The sequence below is a fragment of the Oncorhynchus keta genome, chromosome 4, assembly GCF_023373465.1.
Source record: "Oncorhynchus keta strain PuntledgeMale-10-30-2019 chromosome 4, Oket_V2, whole genome shotgun sequence".
NCBI lineage: Eukaryota > Metazoa > Chordata > Actinopteri > Salmoniformes > Salmonidae > Oncorhynchus > Oncorhynchus keta.
The window spans coordinates 47,718,964-47,738,254 of NC_068424.1; the positions used below are offsets into that span (position 1 = coordinate 47,718,964).

Here is a 19,291-nt window from a genome sequence, read left to right on the forward strand (position 1 = left end):
AAAATGTTGTAGTTAGGGATGGAGATTTCAGAATTTTTGGTGGTCTTCCTAAGCCAGGATTCAGACACGGCTAGAACATGCGGGTTGGCAGAGTGAGCTAAAGCAGTGAATAAAACAAACTTTGGGAGGAGGCTTCTAATGTTAACATGCATGAAACCAAGGCTATTATGGTTACATAAGTCATCAAAAGAGAGCGCCTGGGGAATAGTAGTGGAGCTATGCACTGCAGGGCCTGGATTCACCTCTACATCACCAGAGGAGTAGGATAAGGGTACAGCTAAAAGCTATGAGAATTGGTCGTCTAGAACGTCTGGAACAGAGTAAAAGGAGGTTTTTGGGGGCGATAAAATAGGTATAATTCAAGGTATAATATACAGACAAAGGTATGGTAGCATGTGAATACAGTGGAGGTAAACCTAGGTATTGAGTGATGATGAGAGAGATATTGTCTCTAGAAACATAATTGAAACCAGGTGATGTCATCGCATGTGTGGGTGGTGGAACTGAAAGGTTGGATAAGGTATAGTGAGTGAGCAGGGCTAGAGGCTCTACAGTGAAATAAGCAAATAAACACTAACCAGAACAGCAATGGACAAGGCATATTGACATTAAGGAGAGGCATACTTAGTTGAGTGATCATAAGGGTCCAGTGAGTAGTGAGGTTGGTTGGGATCACGGCGATTCAGACAATTAGCCGGGCCATCGGTAGCAGGCTAGCATCGGATCGAGGTCTGTTTTTAGCCACCTCTTGCGTTTCCGTCGGTAGATTAGTGGGGTTCCGTGTGGTAGAGGGGATTAATCCAATTGGCAAAATAGATATAGTTATGGTGACCCAAGAAAAATTGTCCGATAGACCTATTCAGATAGCAGCCGATAAGACAGCTAACGATTAGCGGACTGCAGATGGGCGTTCAGGTAACGTCGTGACAGAGGGGCCAGTTGGATAACTCCCTCGGGCAGATAACGTCGGTAGTCCAGTCGTGAAGGCCCTGTGGGGCTCCGCATTGGCAGTAAAACGGGTCCGGATAGGTGATTGTAGCCCAGGAGTGGCTGATGGAACTCTTCAGCTGGCTAGCTCCGGAATAATTGATGTTTGCTCCGGGATCGATGTAAGCCAATAGTCACACGGATAAAAGCGAGCTAGCTACGAGATCCAGGTGTAAATGTCCAGAGCTTGCGGGTTGAAATCCGGGGATATGGAGAGAAAAATAGGTCCGGTATGTTCTGGTCTGAGTCGCGTTGTACAAAAATCATCAAAACAAATGGGTTAAATACTTATTGACTCAAGACCAGTGGAGGCTTCTGAGGGCGGAACAGCTCATAATGGAAACCGTGTGATTGATGCATTTGATACCATTCCACTGATTCCGCTCCAGCCATTACCACAAGCCCATTCTCTCCAATTAATAATAATAATTAAGGTGCCACCAACCTCTTGTGCTCAATACAATTCAGCTTTTCATTTGTAAACATTTCTATAAACTTAATTTCACTTTGACATTATGGAGTATTTTGTGTAGGCCATGAACACGATCTTAATTTAATTCATTTTAAATTCAGGCTATAACACAACAAAATGTGGAAAAAGTCAAGGGGTGTGAATTATTTTGGAAGGCGCTGTATTGCCGTAGGCTATATGTAAAGACCAGATTAAATTGAGAATAGTCTGATGGATGAGACTATTAAGTGCTTGTAAAATTGTGAATGAGAGGCTGAGGAAGTGTGTTCAGCGGTCTAAGGCACTGCATCTCAGTACAAGAGGCTTCACTGCGGTCTCTGGTTCGGATCTAGGCTGCATCACATCCGGCCGTGATTGGGAGTTCCATATGGCGGCGCAATTGGCCCAGCGTCGTCCGGGTTTGCCAGGGTAGGCCATCATTGTAAATAAGAATTTGTTCTGACTTGCCTAGTTAAATCAAACTGTATTTGTCACATACACATGGTTAGCAGATGTTAATGCGAGTGTAGCGAAATGCTTGTGCTTCTAGTTCCGACAATGCAGTAATAACCAACGCTAGCCTATAATGTCTGTGTAATGTGTTTGGTGTACAAGGGATTTACCATTGTTCTTTCAGAGATTATTGTATGGACTTCAATTACGGAAAGGGATTGAACGATGGAAAGTGAACTTGCCCATTTAAGTTGCCGACTACGCCAATAAGTATTTACATGTAATTGGGGATGTAACATCCATAGCATCATTTGCATGGCAGGGTATCACAACAGAACAACAGGTTGGTATTCCTGTGATATCCAAGGTCTATGGAATGTGTTTGTGTTTTTAAATAGCCTACAGGTCATACTAATAATACTGCCACTTAGATTTATTAGGCTCACGTGGGCTTTTTACAATATATTGCACAAGAAAACAGACCGGTTTTATAGCATGTTTTATTTTATTTTACTAGGCAAGTCAGTTAAGAACAAATTCTTATTTTCAATGACGGCCTAGGAACTGCCTGTTCAGGGGCAGAACGACAGATTTGTACCTTGTCAGCTCGGGGATTTGAACTTGCAACCTTTCGGTTACTAGTCCAACGCTCTAACCACTAGGCTACCCTACCGCCCCAAATGTCATCTGTTGTGTTTTTACTTTTCTTCTCTGCTATCCGTATGCTCCACTTTTCCTCTTTCTGTCCCCCTCCCTCCTCTGGCCCTTTCCAGTTTGCTCCCTCCCTCCCCTCCCCTCCCTCTTTTACCTTACCCTCTCACTTTCTTTCTCTTTCTGTCCCCCTCCCTCCTCTGGCCCTTTCCAGTTTGCTCCCTCCCTTCCTCCCTCCCCTCCCCACCCTCTTTTACCTTACCCTCTCACTTTCTTTCTCTTTCTGTCCCCCTCCCTCCTCTGGCCCTTTCCAGTTTGCTCCCTCCCTCCCCTCCCCACCCTCTTTTACCTTACCCTCTCACTTTCTTTCTCTTTCTGTCATTTCCAGGTTGCCACTTGGTCACTGCAGACACTATGGTGAGTTTAATCAGGAGAGTTGTTGCATGGACATTGATGTGAGCTTATATCTGCAGGCTTTCAATGTTTCTATTTTAAGAAAGTGTTATTTTAGCTTTTCTCCAAAGTTTCTCCTATAATTGTGGGAACGTGATAGTTGTTGTATGTCATTGCATGATAAAAGGTCTGCTTCTTCTTGCTCTGCATTTTTATTACATTTTAGAAGTTGTTTGAATAGTTTTTGCCGTATTTAGCATGCAAATGCAATTGAGTGCAACATGTATGTGTTGAAATACAAGTTAGACATTTTATGTTTGACAGTAATGCCTGTGAGGGAATCGCTGATTCAGTGGGGAATGAAAGAGACTAAGACAGGGTGGCAGAGACTGAAGGACTAGGTGTAACGGAGCGAGGCTGCTGAGAGAATGAGAGGAATAGAGAGAGATTGGAGGGAAACAGCTGCGACTGTTAATCTCGGGAACTGTTACAGTTCTGCCTGTTGTCTGTGTGTGAGAGAAAGTGTCTGAGGGTCTGTGCGTATCGTGTTAAATTTAGAGTGTCAAGTTTGATTTACATAGGTTACAGTGCAAGTAATGCTGAGCGAGAGGTGGGGCTGTATTTTCTACGGTGCCAATAAGTATTTATAGTTTCATTGAATGTCTTATACAGTATGTGAAACTGAAAACCTTGGCATTCTTTGACAAGATATTACTCTGAGGCAGCAAACTACTGGAGCTCTACAAGGATACGATGGTGGGAATTAAACAGAGTTTAAAACCCCTTCCGGTGTCTAGGTCATTAGAAGAGAAATAAAATTTAAAAAATGTAAATAAACATATCTGGTGATGGGCAAACAGAGGGAGAGGGGGGTGAAGGAGGAGTGAGGACAAAGAGAGGGTGACGAGAGTTGAAGGAGAGAACAAGTGGACCGTGTGTATTGTTCTCACATGATTGCACACCAAACAATGCCGTTGCTGTGTAGGTGATCGTTTTGCATAACAATGCATGTGGTTTGTTAGTATGTATCGCATCTAATCTGAGCGCCCACACAGCCTGGTATTGAAGTAGAGAGAGCCACGGAGACTCTTACAATGCACGTTTAATGATTTTAGTCAGCTAACTCGAAGATTCTAAGATATCATTTTCTGTCAACAAAAAATATTTTAATTATCAACTTCAATCATTGTTTTTTTTCCCCTGTTCAAGGATAAAACTGATTTAATTATCTTTAATACCCATATAACCAGAAGAGAGAGCTCTTAGTGTTTTCTGGTCGACATATCAATCAGTCAATGCTTTGGTGGAATAAATGTGTGTTTAAAGTCAATAAATCCATAACTTTGCGTGTGTGAGTGTGTGTGTGTGTGTGTGTGTGTGTGTGTGTGTGTGTGTGTGTGTGTGTGTGTGTGTGTGTGTGTGTGTGTGTGTGTGTGTGTGTGTGTGTGTGTGTGTGTGTGTGTGTGTTAATGAATGGGTGTGCTTACTACATGGGTTTGATGTACACACACAGCTGCCAGTGGCATGTGTTTAACAGTATCAGTGGCACTCTGACATTCATGTTCCTCTCAGACAGTGTTTGGTAAGAGACACATTCATGTTTTACATCAAGGAAAAACAGTTAATGGAGGATTTGTAAATGGTTTATAAGTAGTTATTTGTAGATGGTTTATAAATCAGTAGTAAGCTATAATGGCTCATTATTCTGGCTCAGGATCACCATTTTGTCCTCTTTTATCCCTGAACATCCATCTGTTCCCTCATTTTACAATCCCTTTGATGACCCCTTCTCCGTCTCCATCTCTCAACAGGTATCCTTTTAACATTTATGTTATGTCTCTCCACACATCCTGTTTCCCACAGCTCTCTCTCAGCTCTCTCCCCACCACCGTTGTCCCCAGCCTCTCCTCTCCAGGAGGATGTGCTACTGGGGGACCGAGGGTATGGTCCTCCAACCAGGAGGTGGCTCTGTTCCAGACCCTGCAAGAGGCTCTGAGGGAGATCGACCTGCCTGAAACACAGGACCTGCCACAGGGTGAGACCCGGGCTACGATCACCCGGCTGAAACGTACAGGATGACGCAGATAGAAATGTACCAGGCTAGAAAGACACTGGACGCTGTTTATTACAATCCCTATGACATGGGAATTGTGGCCGCTCTATGACCTTACCTTTCTATCTGCAACGCTCTGAATGTTTGAACCACCTGAGTTAAGCCCCCAGGCCAGGTGAACCTATCACAAACACTGGATCTTAACCTGCACAGAGTCACCCAGACCAAGTGAGTTTAGTACTATATGTCAATGGGCTACTTGGTGAACAGGTGTGTTTCCGTTTACTCTTACCTGGTCCAAAAACAACCCCTAGGCAAGACCCTAGCCCCTATCTCCTACCCATTTAGTGTTTGCAGAGGGGAAAGGGCCAGAGGACTCTGGGGGTGTAAGCAAAAAGGTTGTGGGTCCTTCAATGAGCTAAGATGACCTTCTGCCATATTTGCTGGCCCCTATATGGTTGTTTTTGGACCTAACCTTTGTATTGGCTAACATTCATTAACTACTTTCTATTACATAGTGAAGGGCTGCACTGATGCATGGGGAATTTGACCTTGCCACTAATGGCTATTGTACTGTTTTCCTTCTCTTCTAGGTATGAGTCACTCTGAGCTGTGTGTCTGTGTTTTGGGATCCCCCCTCCCCTACCTCTCTCTGCTGTTGGAGGCAGGCCAACGGAGCCCAGGTATGCTAGCAGAATGCAGCCAAACAGGAAACACACGATGTGTACAAACAGGCTGTAAATCACTCCGTTATATTTATAATTTGGTACTTTATACCAACCTGTGCCAGTTTGTGCTAACCTGTAGATGTCTAACAGTAATTCAATGTAAAAGCCTATTTGGCCAGAGCAATAGTTAAAACATACACCCCTCCTTTCAAAGTATGTGCCAAAGTGTTTTCCAAGAGGTCTTCCAAGTGTTCCTTAGTGCCTCCCATAATGGTGTTCGCTTGAACAAGGCTTTCTTCACCATCTATGGACCTTAACTTTGCCTTGCCAGATCGCCGGGAAAATAAATGTTGGGATGGTAATCCTTTTATGTGATTCATTGGTGTCATTATAAAATAACATAATCACCCCCTACAGAGAAAAGTCAAACAGCGATGGCTCTAATTTTAGACTGATGGCCAAAAGGTTGAGGGAAAAGATCACTAGTGCAGGTTGACATTTAATGAGATTGTCACTGCCCTTCATTACTCTATTTATACATAAATAGTCATTCTCCTTCCTGCTTTGTCTCTGTTATGACCAATAACAGACTAAAACACTTTACACTTTAGTTGACAGGCTTCTATGACTTTTGACCTTTTTCTATATTTTCATGGAAAGCTGTGACCGGTCAAGAATCTCTCTTCCCTCCCTCCCTTCCCCTCTCCTCTCTCTCTTCCTCTCTCTCTCTCTCTTACCCCAATCCAATTTCTCTCGACCACACTTTCCCCACTACCCGCTCCTTCTGTCCCTCCGTCTTTCTCTCTCTCGTTTACCCCTTTCACACACCCCACCCCCCTCGGTCTCTCTCTACCCCACCCATTTCTCTCTTCTTCTGTCTAGGAGATGCTCTCCTGTGTCTTTCTCCTTCCTGGCTCTCTCACTCCTCCCCCTCCCTCCTGGTCCACAAGGCTGTCACCTTCGACTTGGGAGGCCGCACTTTCCTCTCCAACTTCAACCCCCCTCGCAAGGTCACCTACTTCCTGTCATGTGACCCTTGGGCTGAGGAGGAAGTGACCCGGGAGACAGACTGCCCAAGCGGAGGTTCCGGCGCACTGTGTCGATTCTGGGGGGATGTTCTGACCACCAGGGTTCTGCTGCAAAAGGCCAAGATCCACTGCCCCCCGACGCTGGCCTTACTGTTGCCCCCGGGACAGATGGGACTGGAGGAGGGCAAGACAGGAGGGGTGGAGGTGGTGCACCTAGAAAAGGGGGTGGAGGGAGGGATGAACTCCGTCCGAAACAAGGTGGACTCTTTCCTGGAGTCTGAGGATATGAAGGGATCTGAGAGTGTATGTCCTGTTTCTTAGAGGATATTTTAGTCAGCCTTTGTGTAACTGTACACAAATCCTCAAGCTTTCCTTTCACTTTGTGTATAGGTGGTGCTCAGGTGCAGTGGTGGGACGTTTGTGGGCGAGGCAACCTCACCCCCAGTCTACCTGTTCAGGAACAACAGGGATGAGGTCTGGGCCAAGGTAGGTTATCTCCTGCCCCAGCTCCTCCCTGGAGAGGCAGTGCTGCTGGAGGCCTACTGCTCCCCACTGAAGCCTGGGCCGCGGGTAGAGGACCGCACCTGGGAACAGTACACCGGTGAGGGCTTTGAGTCTGGGACAGATGGGGGTAGTTCGAGGTTTAAGGACCTTATTTTCATGATTATTTGAATGTGATCCTCACATGACTTTTAAGGACTCTAGTACAATGTGATGTACTACGGCCATTACCACATCCTCTTGGTGTTATCATAGTGAAGTAGTAGTTGTTGTGTGTGTGTCAGACTGCAGGCCTCAGGTTCCAGACCTGTCCTTCAGACTGTGTGCCATCGTAAGTCGCTCACCTCTGGACCTGCCTCTCCTCTACAAGGTGAGCGAAAGAGAGAGAGAGAACGAGAGAGAACGAGGTAGGAGAGAGAAATGAAATGTTGACTATGTGCATCACAATTTGTATTGACCCTCAATACTGTAAACCTATAGTGTGTGTGTGTATATATATGTATTTGTGTGTGTGTATAGATAGAGATATATGTATAGAGATAGATATATATGTGTGTATGTACGTGTGTATTTACAGAGCTATATATATATATATATATATATATATATATATATATATATATATATATATATATATATATAATGTATATATGAATGTATATAGCTCTGTAAATGTCTAACTTGGGAATGTGAGACAAATTCCTGTAAAAGACCATATACATTAACTGCAATGTTTGAAATCCATTACCTTTTCACTAACTTCTCTCTTCTTTCCCTCCCCCTCGCTCTCTATCCCTCTACCTCAGTTGGTGTGTAGAGTGGGTGTGTCCGACACCCCTCTCTCTCACAGCCACTCCCTCTCTCAGTCCTTGGAGACCACCCTATTAGAGTGCGGTTTCACTGACCCTACCATGGCAACTTCTCTCCATCGCTTAGCAACGGACACCGCCCTGTCCTGCCTTCGTGTTGTCATGGAAACAGAGTCAAGCATGTCCGCGGAACTGCGGGGTGGAGCGGGCGCCCAGACCGACATGATAGGTGTGTGTGTGTTGTCTAACTGCCAAAGCTATCCCTCTAATTTAGCATGAAGCCGTCTAAATTGATCTATGACTTGATATAGATTACTGCAGATTGATGTCAAAGCCTCTCTGAAAACATGGGTCTACTTATACCATCACAAGTCTCACTCTGTCAACACTCCTATGTCTCCATGAGCTGCTGTCTGACCCTTCCACTCCCTCTGTCTCTCTCTACCTCCATTCCACTCCCTCTCTCTCTACCTCCATTCCACTCCCCCTCTCTCTACCTCCATTCCACTCCCTCTCTCTCTACCTCCATTCCACTCCCCCTCTCTCTACCTCCATTCCACTCCCTCTCTCTCTCTACCTCCATTCCACTCCCTCTCTCTCTACCTCCATTCCACTCCCTCTCTCTCTACCTCCATTCCACTCCCCCTCTCTCTACCTCCATTCCACTCCCTCTCTCTCTACCTCCATTCCACTCCCTCTCTCTCTACCTCCATTCCACTCCCTCTCTCTCTCTACCTCCATTCCACTCCCTCTCTCTCTCTACCTCCATTCCACTCCCTCTCTCTCTACCTCCATTCCACTCCCTCTCTCTCTACCTCCATTCCACTCCCTCTCTCTCTACCTCCATTCCACCCCCTCTCTCTCTACCTCCATTCCACTCCATCTCTCTCTACCTCCATTCCACTCCATCTCTCTCTACCTCCATTCCACTTCCTCTCTCTCTCTACCTCCATTCCACTCCCTCTCTCTCTACCTCCATTCCACTCCCTCTCTCTCTACCTCCATTCCACTCCCTCTCTCTCTCTCTCTCTACCTCCATTCCACTCCCTCTGTCTCTCTCTACCTCCATTCCACTCCCTCTGTCTCTCTCTACCTCCATTCCACTCCCTCTGTCTCTCTCTACCTCCATTCCACTCCCTCTCTCTCTCTCTACCTCCATTCCACTCCCTCTCTCTCTCTCTACCTCCATTCCACTCCCTCTCTCTCTCTCTACCTCCATTCCACTCCCTCTCTCTCTCCCTCCATTCCACTCCCTCTCTCTCTCTCTCTACCTCCATTCCACTCCCCCTCTCTCTCTCTACCTCCATTCCACTCCCTCTCTCTCTCTACCTCCATTCCACTCCCTCTCTCTCTACCTCCATTCCACTCCCTCTCTCTCTCTCTCTCTCTACCTCCATTCCACTCCCTCTCTCTCTCTCTCTACCTCCATTCCACTCCCTCTCTCTCTCTCTCTCTACCTCCATTCCACTCCCTCTCTCTCTCTCTCTACCTCCATTCCACTCCCTCTCTCCTAGGCGTAGACCTCCTCTTCACCATGGATGGTTACATCATCAGCCCTGTTGTCCTTGGCCTCCACCCCTCCCTCTGTCTCCGCTCCTCCTTCCCGGAGCAAGGGATGGGGCTGGAGGGATGTGACAGTGGGATAGAGGGGTGGAGTAGGGGCACCCTCCTCCTCACCCCCCTCCTCCGCTCCCAGTACTACCTGATGCAGGAGAAGACTGTGCTGGTGGTGGGAGCTGGAGGACACAGTAAGAAGTTCATTTGGGGAGCAGCCAAAAAGTACAAACTCAAGGTGAATGTCTACATGGGGAATGAACTAATGAAAGTGAATAGATTTCCGCAACAGACTTTACCGCTATTTTAGAAGTGCATTTTACTGCATTGCAAAGTCTGATTAAGTGACACATTAATGGTTACTGGTTAGCCAGTTATGCTAATGTGCTGAACTGACCTCACCAACTCCTTTCCCTCCAATCAGATCCTGCTTGTGGACTGTGACCCCACCCACTTCGCCTCCCAGCTGGTCGACCACTTCCTGCCCCTGCCAGACCTGCCCGACCACCGCCGTGACGACCAGCACTGCTCCCGCATTTGTGATTGGCTGTTGTTCTCTGGGCTCCGCCCTGATGGCTGCGTGTGTTTCTGGGATGACTGCGTGGTGCTGACGTCTCTGGTCTGTGATAGGCTGGGGCTCAGGGGGCCTCCTCCAGAGGCCATCCGCATCGCGAAGGAGAAGAGCCGCACCCACAGGCACCTCCTGGGCTTACGGAAGTCTACTGGGACTAACCTGACCAGTGTTGAGCAACCCTCCGGTCAGGCGGATGGCCTGGTTGAGTTTAGAGAAGGTGAGAGGAGAGGAAGACAGCAGAACGGTATGGTCAACGGCATGGTCAACATGGAAGGGGATAGCATGAGAGCTTTCCGACCCTCCGCTCCCCTCCTTTCTCCCTCCCCTTCTTCCTATGCTGTTCCCTGTATCCATGTGGAGAGCGCCCTGGATCTGGAGAAGGCAGCCAGTGGGGGGGGGGGGCCTGGTGGGGCCAGTGTTGGGGTGGTGAGGTTCCCTGCCGTCATGAAGCTGGAGTATGGGGCCGGGGCGGTGGGCGTGAGGAAGGTGGGCTCTCTGGAGGAAAGCCTGGCACACTTTGAGAGGATCGGAGGGGACCTCCGCGAGGAGACAGACTACCCTGGCATTGGCCTGGGCTGGGGCAACGCCATGACCCTCATGGAGTACGTGGGAGGCACAGAGCACGACGTGGATGTGGTCCTGTTTGAGGGGCGACTGGAGGGAGCTTTCGTGTCCGACAATGGCCCCACCCGTGCTCCGGCTTTCACCGAGACGGCCTCCCAGATGCCCTCGGGACTGGCGCCGGACAAGCGTGCTCAGCTGATTCGCGCGGCGCACCACGCCTGCCTGGGCTGCGGCCTGCAAGACGGCGTGTTCAATGTTGAGCTGAAGATGACAGAGGTGGGCCCGAGGCTCATCGAGATCAACGCCCGCATGGGTGGCTTCTACCTGCGTGACTGGATCCAGCAGCTGTACGGCGTGGACATCCTGATGGCCGCCTTCATGGTGTCCTGTGGGGTGCGTCCGTGCCTACCCTCGGCCACAGCGCTCCCAGCCAGAGGCCACTTTGCTGGGGTGATGGTTGTGGTGTCCCAGCACCTCCAGGCCCTGAGAAGCACAGCCAGCCCTGAACGCCTGCGAGGGCTGCACCAGGACGGGGCGCTGTGGCTGAACGAGCTGGCTGAGGAGGATGAATTGATCTCTGGGGAGTACGAGGAGCCCTTCTGTAATGTCGGGGTGAGAGACGCCCACAACGCCGCCAACGCTCGCCAGCGCCTCCTCGCCCTCTGCCAGGGGCTAGGCCTGCACTGTCCTCCACGCTACGACCTGGGGTACTTCCTGTCCCACTTCAATTAGACAGGAAGTCAGGTGGGAGAAGCACCTGGGGTTTGTTCAGGAGGGTGCAATGTTTAGATTTTACTCACAGATCAAAATAATACAGAAATCGATTCCCTGTTCTCCATGACAGAGAAGCATATGTGTTTTAGTCCTATCTAAATGTTTGTTCCTAACATTGGACCCTTCTGAATAGAACCCATGTTTAGCACGTGTATGCTTTGTGCGGGTGGGGTTTTTGTACTAGGGGCAAGGGTTAGTTTAGTTATCTTAAAAGGTACATCACAGCAAGAAAAAACACTAATGTTATATCAAAACATATCTCACTACCTTTCAATTTTTCTCACTTAAATTTTAGGGACCATCTCAGGAATACAAGTTTCAAAAAGGTATAATCGTCAGTGATTAGCGAGAATAGGGTATGGGTGTCTTATCTATCTACCAGGGTTCAGGAAGTGATTTAAATGAAACAACTGAAAAACGTCTACTTCTCATTTTATTGAGAAGTCATTAAAAAAAAATAGAGGCCCTTGGTTAAATGATTGAATTGGAATGTTGGTTAACTTCCTGAATTGACAGCATTCAATTTGAATTGAACCCAACCCTGCTATCTATTAGGTTGTGGTACTCTACTCTACTGGGTCGTTCCACATAATGAGTGCCTTTTGCATCCCTTAGATATTTTAAGTAGTGCACAAATATTGAATTTTAAAAGCCTGTCATATTAAATGAAGTGCCATTTAAAAGTCATTTCTGAAGATGATTATTTATTTCATGTAATTAGTGATTCATTTTAAGTAAAATACCCGGCTACCAATATTTAGCGGCGATCCAAATGCTGATGACTTACAACGCCCCTCATCACCACAAACGACTTCAACGACGGCAGTCTCATACTAAAGTATGTAGGGAACGACATAGCAGCGGAATAATTTAATGTGAGTCGTCAGGCTACGGGGAGAAAAAAAAACCCGGCCCTGATTTTAAAGTCAACCCTGTTACCTGAACTGAACTCTCGTTCTAATTGGTGAAACTATTCATTTTTAAATATATTAAACAGATGAGCTGGTTCTATTCTTCATGGACATTATCTGGTGTTTTGTTGTGGGAAATGTAGCTGGTTGAGCATGACATGTCAACCCTGTCACCCATAGATTCATCTAATGTAATGGGCTTAAAAGAAATACTTGAGTGGCGTTTCTTTCTTTCTGGTCCTGATGGGAAGAAAAAGAGTGTCGGGGAAGGTCCTCTTTGGACTGTTGAACCAGTCCAGTAAATGTGGAGGAGTTAAGATGTCTTGTCGCCGTGTCGTCGAAAAGCAGAAGTCTCCATTTCCCTTGAAAAACAGATGCATCCGTTTAACCGACCCCCGCAAAGGGTGCCCATAAGAGGGAGACCATTTAGAATCATTTTTTGGGGGGAATTAAAAAATTGTGAAGCTTGCATACATTTGCCCCCTCCCTGTTGCACACAAACTTCCATTCCCCCTGTCACAAGGTGATTTATGGCTGATGTTTTAAGACGAAGTTGTCAACCCTGTTCCTTTAATAGGCACGTACTTACTATAATTGTTTTTTTGAGATGGGGATGTTTTTCATTAAGTTGAAAATGTGCTCTTTATGACAATCTTAAAATGGATGAAATAAGTTTTTTTTTTTTTTTGTTCACTAAGTTGCACTACTCAAAAGGCACCTAATTGGTGGAACAACCCTACTACATTATAATCCAGCCATAGACATTGATTAATAGCCTGCACACTAAACACTGAACACACAGCAGTCCAGGGTTGGAACGGGTGGGAGGGAAGGAAGAGCAGAAGAAGATGGAAGATTTTGAGGAAGGGGGTTTGAGGAGAGCAGCTGGAACAGGTGGACAGGGGTGCTGATTGCGGAAGCTTCTAAATCCAGGCTCAGAGGTGATGTCTGCGGGTTCGGCGCGTACGACTTGGAAAATGTGGAATTCTGGAACTCTGCCTCCCTCGTTCTTAGTTAGAGGTCGTGTGAAAGTTCATGTCTAAATTAGCAAGGTTGAGGTGAAAGGTTGTTTCACCCCAAAATAAGTCATTTAAAGAGTACGGAAATGGAGATTTAATTACTCCACATACTCACACCCATTTTTCCCCGGCTTAGCCCATAAAAGCAGTGTGTTATTTGTTATGTCATTTGAGGCAGTTTCACCATTGCAAATGCGTTGACTCCGGAGCAAGACCTCATCTTGGCAGTTGGTGTCTGTGGTGTGGCATTTGCGGTCTGGTGTCAGGTGTACTCGGTAGGCTTGATGTAACTGAGATGCCATCCCTCAGTACCCCCCAGACAAGGGTTACAGTAGTCAAAAGGTTAAGGATTTCCTGCTTCTTCTGTTTCTGATTGTTTATGTATTTCTGAGGTAATATTTGGGAATTATATAGAAGCAGACACTTCTGACTTTTCTTCAAAAAAGGAGGTGTGACAGGAAAGTTAAAGAATAAAACAACCGAGCCAGTTTACATCACTAAAACCAAAACAATTTTTTTTTAAATCCCCAAATCCAAACTTTTGTATTAACTTAATATGTAATATGTGTTCATGTTGTCATGTTTCGTTAATTGCTTTATTTGTTAAGTTTCAATGCATCGGATGATGAATGTGTTATTGATATGTAACATCACAGATATGAATGTAATGTTTAGATTAACACATTGTTTTACAAATATATGCATCATAAATCATTTCACCATACGCGAGCAATGGAGAACAAGGCCTTCAAGTTAACACAGATTTAAAGGGATTTTTCTGTTCCTTAGTTATATTGACAAACAATAACTGATGTGGAAATTACTTTTTCTTTAACAAAGTTTTGAATCAAGATCAAGCGTTTTGATTCGGCTACTGTTTTGATTCAAATGTAAATGTACATTTCCTGTGTTATGTAAAATACAATAAACATTCAAATCAACAGACTCTTAGACTTTCTGTTTATTTTTTAAAAAAATGTTTTTTTAATGAAATGGATGTATTCATTAAATACATCTGAAAGCAGAGCTTCAATGCACCATACAAACCCCCTGTAGTCTCAAACCTGTTTTCTCTCTCTCTTTCTTACTTTGTGTAGATGGGGTGATTATACATTTAAGTGAATCAGGGTTATTTTACTAAGTGAAAGAGAGACTTGTTTTTGCTTGTCGTTTCTTTTCAATAGCCTGGCACAGGTTTGCCAAACCTGTTTTCCACGACTTCTCCCTCTTTCTCTCTCTTAGTAGTGCTTGTTTTGAGTCTTAGATGCAGTCCAGTCCTGTTGCTAGTAGTGACTGTCGGAACTAGTTCAGTTACACCTCACAAATCACACCGGTGGTAAACCTTAGAACAACAAACACACAACAACAAACACAACCTGATCCATTTGTTTTGACTTTTTCTCTCACTCTTTCTCAGTCACAACCTGATCCATTTGTTTTGACTTTTTCTCTCACTCTTTCTCAGTTCTCCACTTCTCTCCATCTTCCCCCTCTGTCTTCCTCCCTATGGCCTTCCTTCTCCCTCTTTCTCTCTCTTTGTTGTGCTTGTTTTCAGTCTTCGATGCAGTCCTGTTGCTAGTAGTGACTGTCGGAACTGCTTCCGTTCACAAATCACTTCAGTGCCGAACCTTAGATTTACATTTGTTTGAGTTTCTCTCTCACACCCCCTCCCCCTTTCTTTCTTTTCAGGGAAAAAAATCTGAAGTAATTCAAGCCTTTAATGCACCCCCTCCTCCCATTCCTTCTTCTGTTGTCCTCCCTCCCATTTTCCCATCTGTCACCTCCCACGCTGTGCCCCCTTTCTATTTCCCACTTTGTTTATCTCGAAGCTGGAAAGGGGTGAATTACATTTGGTTCGATTTTTGATCCCCTCTTTCAAACTTTTCACTTTAGCTTTGTGTGTTATTCTCTGAGCAGTACTACAGTAGTAGTAAGTTTTTTTTTCAGAAGTGTTTTTCTCAACTCAAAACAAGCCTGCCAAAAAGAACTGCACAGCTTCATGTCATCAGTTTGGTCAGACTTAATACGATTATTATCTGCTGTAATTATCTTTAACAGTTACAGGGTGAGTACAGTGTAACAATGCAGGAATAAGGGCACTAATGTAAAGTGAAACCCCATCTATCATTCCCCTAAGTCACAGATGGGTCAACTCAAGATCAGCACCTTTGAGAATGGACATTCCCATGACGACAGGTGGGCGGAGGGAAGGATGGCCCATCTGAGGAGAGCCGCAATGTCTCGGGTAAGAACCAACATTAGGCATATTACTTATGAGACCGTAATACCCACTAGTTTAATAGGAGGGGTGTTGGTGGTGGCTGATATAGCAGAGGTACTCATGATGAGAGAGATAGATGGATAGATAGAACACAAGCCCCCAGCACATAAACTACTGCAGCATAAATGCTGGAGGCTGAGACGAGGGGTCAGGAGACACTGTGGCCCCGTCCGACGGTACCCCCGGACAGGGCCAAACAGGCAGGATATAACCCCACCCACTGTGCAAAAGCACAGCCCCCACACCACTAGAGGGATATCTTCAACCACCGTCGTACCATCCTGAGACGACAGGAAGATCACGTCAGTGACTCAAACCCCTCCTAGGGATGGTATGGAAGAGCACCAGTAAGCCAGTGACTCAGCCCCTGTAATAGGGTTAGAGGCAGAGAATTCCAGTGGAGAGATGGGACTCGGCCAGGTAGAGACAGCAAGGGTAGTTCGTTGCTCCAGTGCGGTTTCCTTTCACCTTCACACTCCTGGGCCAGACTACACTCAATTTTCAATAAAGACTTAAAGGTTGAGACCGAGTCTGCGTCTCTCACATGGGTAGGCAGACCATTCCATAAAAAATGGAGCTCTACAGGAGAAAGCCCTGCCTCCAGTTGTTTGCTTAGAAATTCTAGGGACAGTGAGGAGGCCTGCGTCTTGTGACCGTAGCGTACGTGTAGGTATGTACGGCAGGACCAAATCGGAAAGATAGGTAGGAGCAAGCCCATGTAATGCTTTGTAGGTTAGCAGTAAAACCTTGAAATCAGCCCTTGCCTTAACAGGAAGCCAGTGTAGAGAGGCTAGCACTGGAGTAATATGATATTTTTTGGTTCTCGTCAAGATTCTAGCAGCCGTGTTTAGCACTAACTGAACTATATTTTGTGCTTTGTCCGGGTAGCTGGAAAGTAGAGCATTGCACTAGTCTAACCTAGAAGTGACAAAAGTGTGGATACATTTTTCTGCATCGTTTTTGGACAGAAAGTTTCTTGATTTGTTTTCGTCAAAAGATAGATCAGGGTCCAGAGTAACGCCGAGGTACTTCACAGTTTTATTTGAGACGACTGTACAACCATCAAGATTAATTGTCAGATTCAACAGAAGATCTCTTTTGTTTCTTGGGACCTAGAACAAGCATCTCTGTTTTGTTAGAGGTTAAAAGTAGAACATTTGCAGCCATCCACTTACTTATGTCTGAAACACAGGCTTCCAGCGAGGGCAATTTTGGGGCTTCACCATGTTTCATCGAAATGTACAGCTGTGTGTCATCCGCATAGCAGTATATAGTGGTCCTAAAACGGAACCTTGAGTAACACCGACATTTACAGTTGATTTGTTAGAGGACAAACCATCCACAGAGACAAACAGATATCTTTCCGACAGATAAGATCTAAACCAGGCCAGAACTTGTCCGTGTAGACCAATTTGGGTTTCCAATCTCTCCAAAAGAATGTGGTGATCGATGGTATCAAAAGCAGCTCTAAGGTCTAGGAGCACGAGGACAGATACAGAGCCTCGGTCTGAAACCATTAAAAAGGTAATTTACCACATTCACAAGTGCAGTCTCAGTGCTATGATGGGGTCTAAAACCAGACTGAAGCGTTTCCTATACATTGTTTGTCTTCAGGAAGGCAGTGAGTTGCTGCGCAACAGCTTTTTCTAATGTTTTGAGAGGAATGGGAGAATCATTATAGGCCGATTCATTTAAAAAAAAAAATTGTGGTCAAGGTTTGGCTTTTTCAAGAGAGGCTTTATTACTGCCACTTTTAGTGAGTTTGGTACACATCCGGTGGATAGAGAGACATTTATAATGTTCAACATAGGAGGGCCAAGCACAGGAAGCAGCTCTTTCAGTAGTTTAGTTGGAATAAGATCCAGTATGCAGCTTGAAGTTTTAGAGGTCATGATTATTTTCATCATTGTGTCAAGAGATATAGTACTAAAACACTTGAGTTGTCTCCCTTGATCCTAGGTCCTGGCAGAGTTCTGCAGACTAAGGACAACTGAGCTTTGAAGGAATACTCAGATTTAAAGAGGAGTCCGTAATTTTCTTTCTAATGATCGTGATCTTTTCCTCAAAGTTCATGAATTTATCACTGCTGAAGTGAAAGCCATCCTCTCTTGGGAAAGCTGCTTTTTAGTTAGCTTTGCTACAGTATCAAAAATACATTTTGGATTGTTCTTATTTTCCTCAATTAAGTTGGAAAAATAGGATGATCAAGCAGCAGTGATACTGTACGGCACTGTCTTTCTAAGATAGTCGGAAGACTTCCAGTTTGGTGTGGAGCCATTTCCATTCCAATTTTCTGGAAGCTTGCTTCAGAGCTCGGGTATTTTCTTTATACCAGGGAGCTTGTTTCTTATGACAAATGTTTTTTGTTTTTAGGGGTGCGACTGCATCTAGGGTATTGCACAAGGTTAAATTAAGTTCCTCAGTTAGGTGGTTAACATATTTTTGTACTCTGACGTCCTTGTACTCTGAGTCGATGATGGCTCCGAAAGCCTTTTGGAGTGGGTCTGTGGACTTTTTCATGTGAATATTAAAGTCACCAAAAGTTTGAATATTATCTGCCATGACTACAAGGTCTGATGGGAATTCAGGGAACTCAGTGAGGAACACTGTATATGACCCAGGATGCCTGTAAACAGTAGCTATAAAAAGTGATTGAGTAAGCTCAAAAGACGAAAACGTCAGGGGGGGGGGGTTTGTTAATTGATACTTGCTAACATTGATTTCTAACTTAAGGGGAGGACCGTCCTCCTTAAATTTAATTTCAAAAAATTGTTTTAAACATTGTAACAGTTAACCTTTTGTGAGAATTGAGAATATGTTTTGTTTGCTATGCAGGCTTTTGTTTGAGCTGAAGCTATATTACAGGTTGTGCAACATATAGCGTGACTAGCTGAGAGGCTGTGGTCAAGCTTTTGCGAAAAACTGTATTTTGAGCCATTGACACATGCATAGAAGAGGTGTTGCAAACAGTTAAGGTTAGGTTGGAACACGAAGACAGGAACTGAGCCTGCCGCTGCAGTCTAGGGCGCGATCGCACAGATAATCTGCACAATAACAACTACACCTGTCAACTGAAGCGCCTGGGGGCTGAGAACAACCTGTGCGCCAACGATAGGCTGAGCAAGTTTAAACCACACTCAGCCTCTACTCTGATAGGCCAGCTCAGAAGCTGGAACTATTTCTGTCAGAGTATTTCAGAAGAACCTTGTTAGGAACAGACCAGTTCTCTGCTTGCCCTGTGTGGTGTTGCATTGAGCCCGTGTATATGAAGATTGCATTTGTTATACTTAATAAAAAGCTTGTTACTAAGAACAGTGACTTAGTCTTACATTTTGTCCTTTTTCACCAGATTTGATTCACGCAACTTAACACTTTTTAGATAAAACTATACTAAATGTCACCAAATAATTGATAAAAACACACTATTCTTCAAAGGTCTACAGTAGCCTCAACAGCACTCTGTAGGAAGCACCATGGTTTAGCCAGATGACAGCTAGCTTCCGTCCTCTTCTGCATACATTGACTTCAATACAAAACCTTGGAGGCTCATGGTTCTCACCCCCTTCCATTGACTTACACAGTAAATATGACAACTTCCAGAGGATGTCCTCCAACCTATC

The 19,291-nt window shown here is 45.3% G+C and overlaps 1 protein-coding gene across 3 annotated transcripts in view; it reads left to right on the top strand.

Moving 5' to 3' along the window:
* Nucleotides 1-14,336, top strand: part of LOC118384016 (carnosine synthase 1-like) — a 21,013-nt gene extending 6,677 nt beyond the window's left edge. For 2 of the 3 annotated variants that reach the window (XM_052507828.1, XM_052507829.1), the window contains 9 exons: nucleotides 2,931-2,959; nucleotides 4,799-4,970; nucleotides 5,582-5,671; nucleotides 6,539-6,987; nucleotides 7,075-7,285; nucleotides 7,470-7,555; nucleotides 7,992-8,223; nucleotides 9,509-9,786; nucleotides 9,973-14,336. In XM_052507828.1, coding sequence (XP_052363788.1) covers nucleotides 2,957-2,959; nucleotides 4,799-4,970; nucleotides 5,582-5,671; nucleotides 6,539-6,987; nucleotides 7,075-7,285; nucleotides 7,470-7,555; nucleotides 7,992-8,223; nucleotides 9,509-9,786; nucleotides 9,973-11,418 — 2,967 coding nt within the window. In that variant the 5' untranslated portion in view covers nucleotides 2,931-2,956 and the 3' untranslated portion in view covers nucleotides 11,419-14,336. Of the gene's footprint in view, nucleotides 1-2,930; nucleotides 2,960-4,798; nucleotides 5,217-5,581; nucleotides 5,672-6,538; nucleotides 6,988-7,074; nucleotides 7,286-7,469; nucleotides 7,556-7,991; nucleotides 8,224-9,508; nucleotides 9,787-9,972 lie in introns of those variants that run through there. The other variant, XM_052507832.1, reaches the window with a different exon arrangement.
* Nucleotides 14,337-19,291: the final 4,955 nt, after the last annotated feature.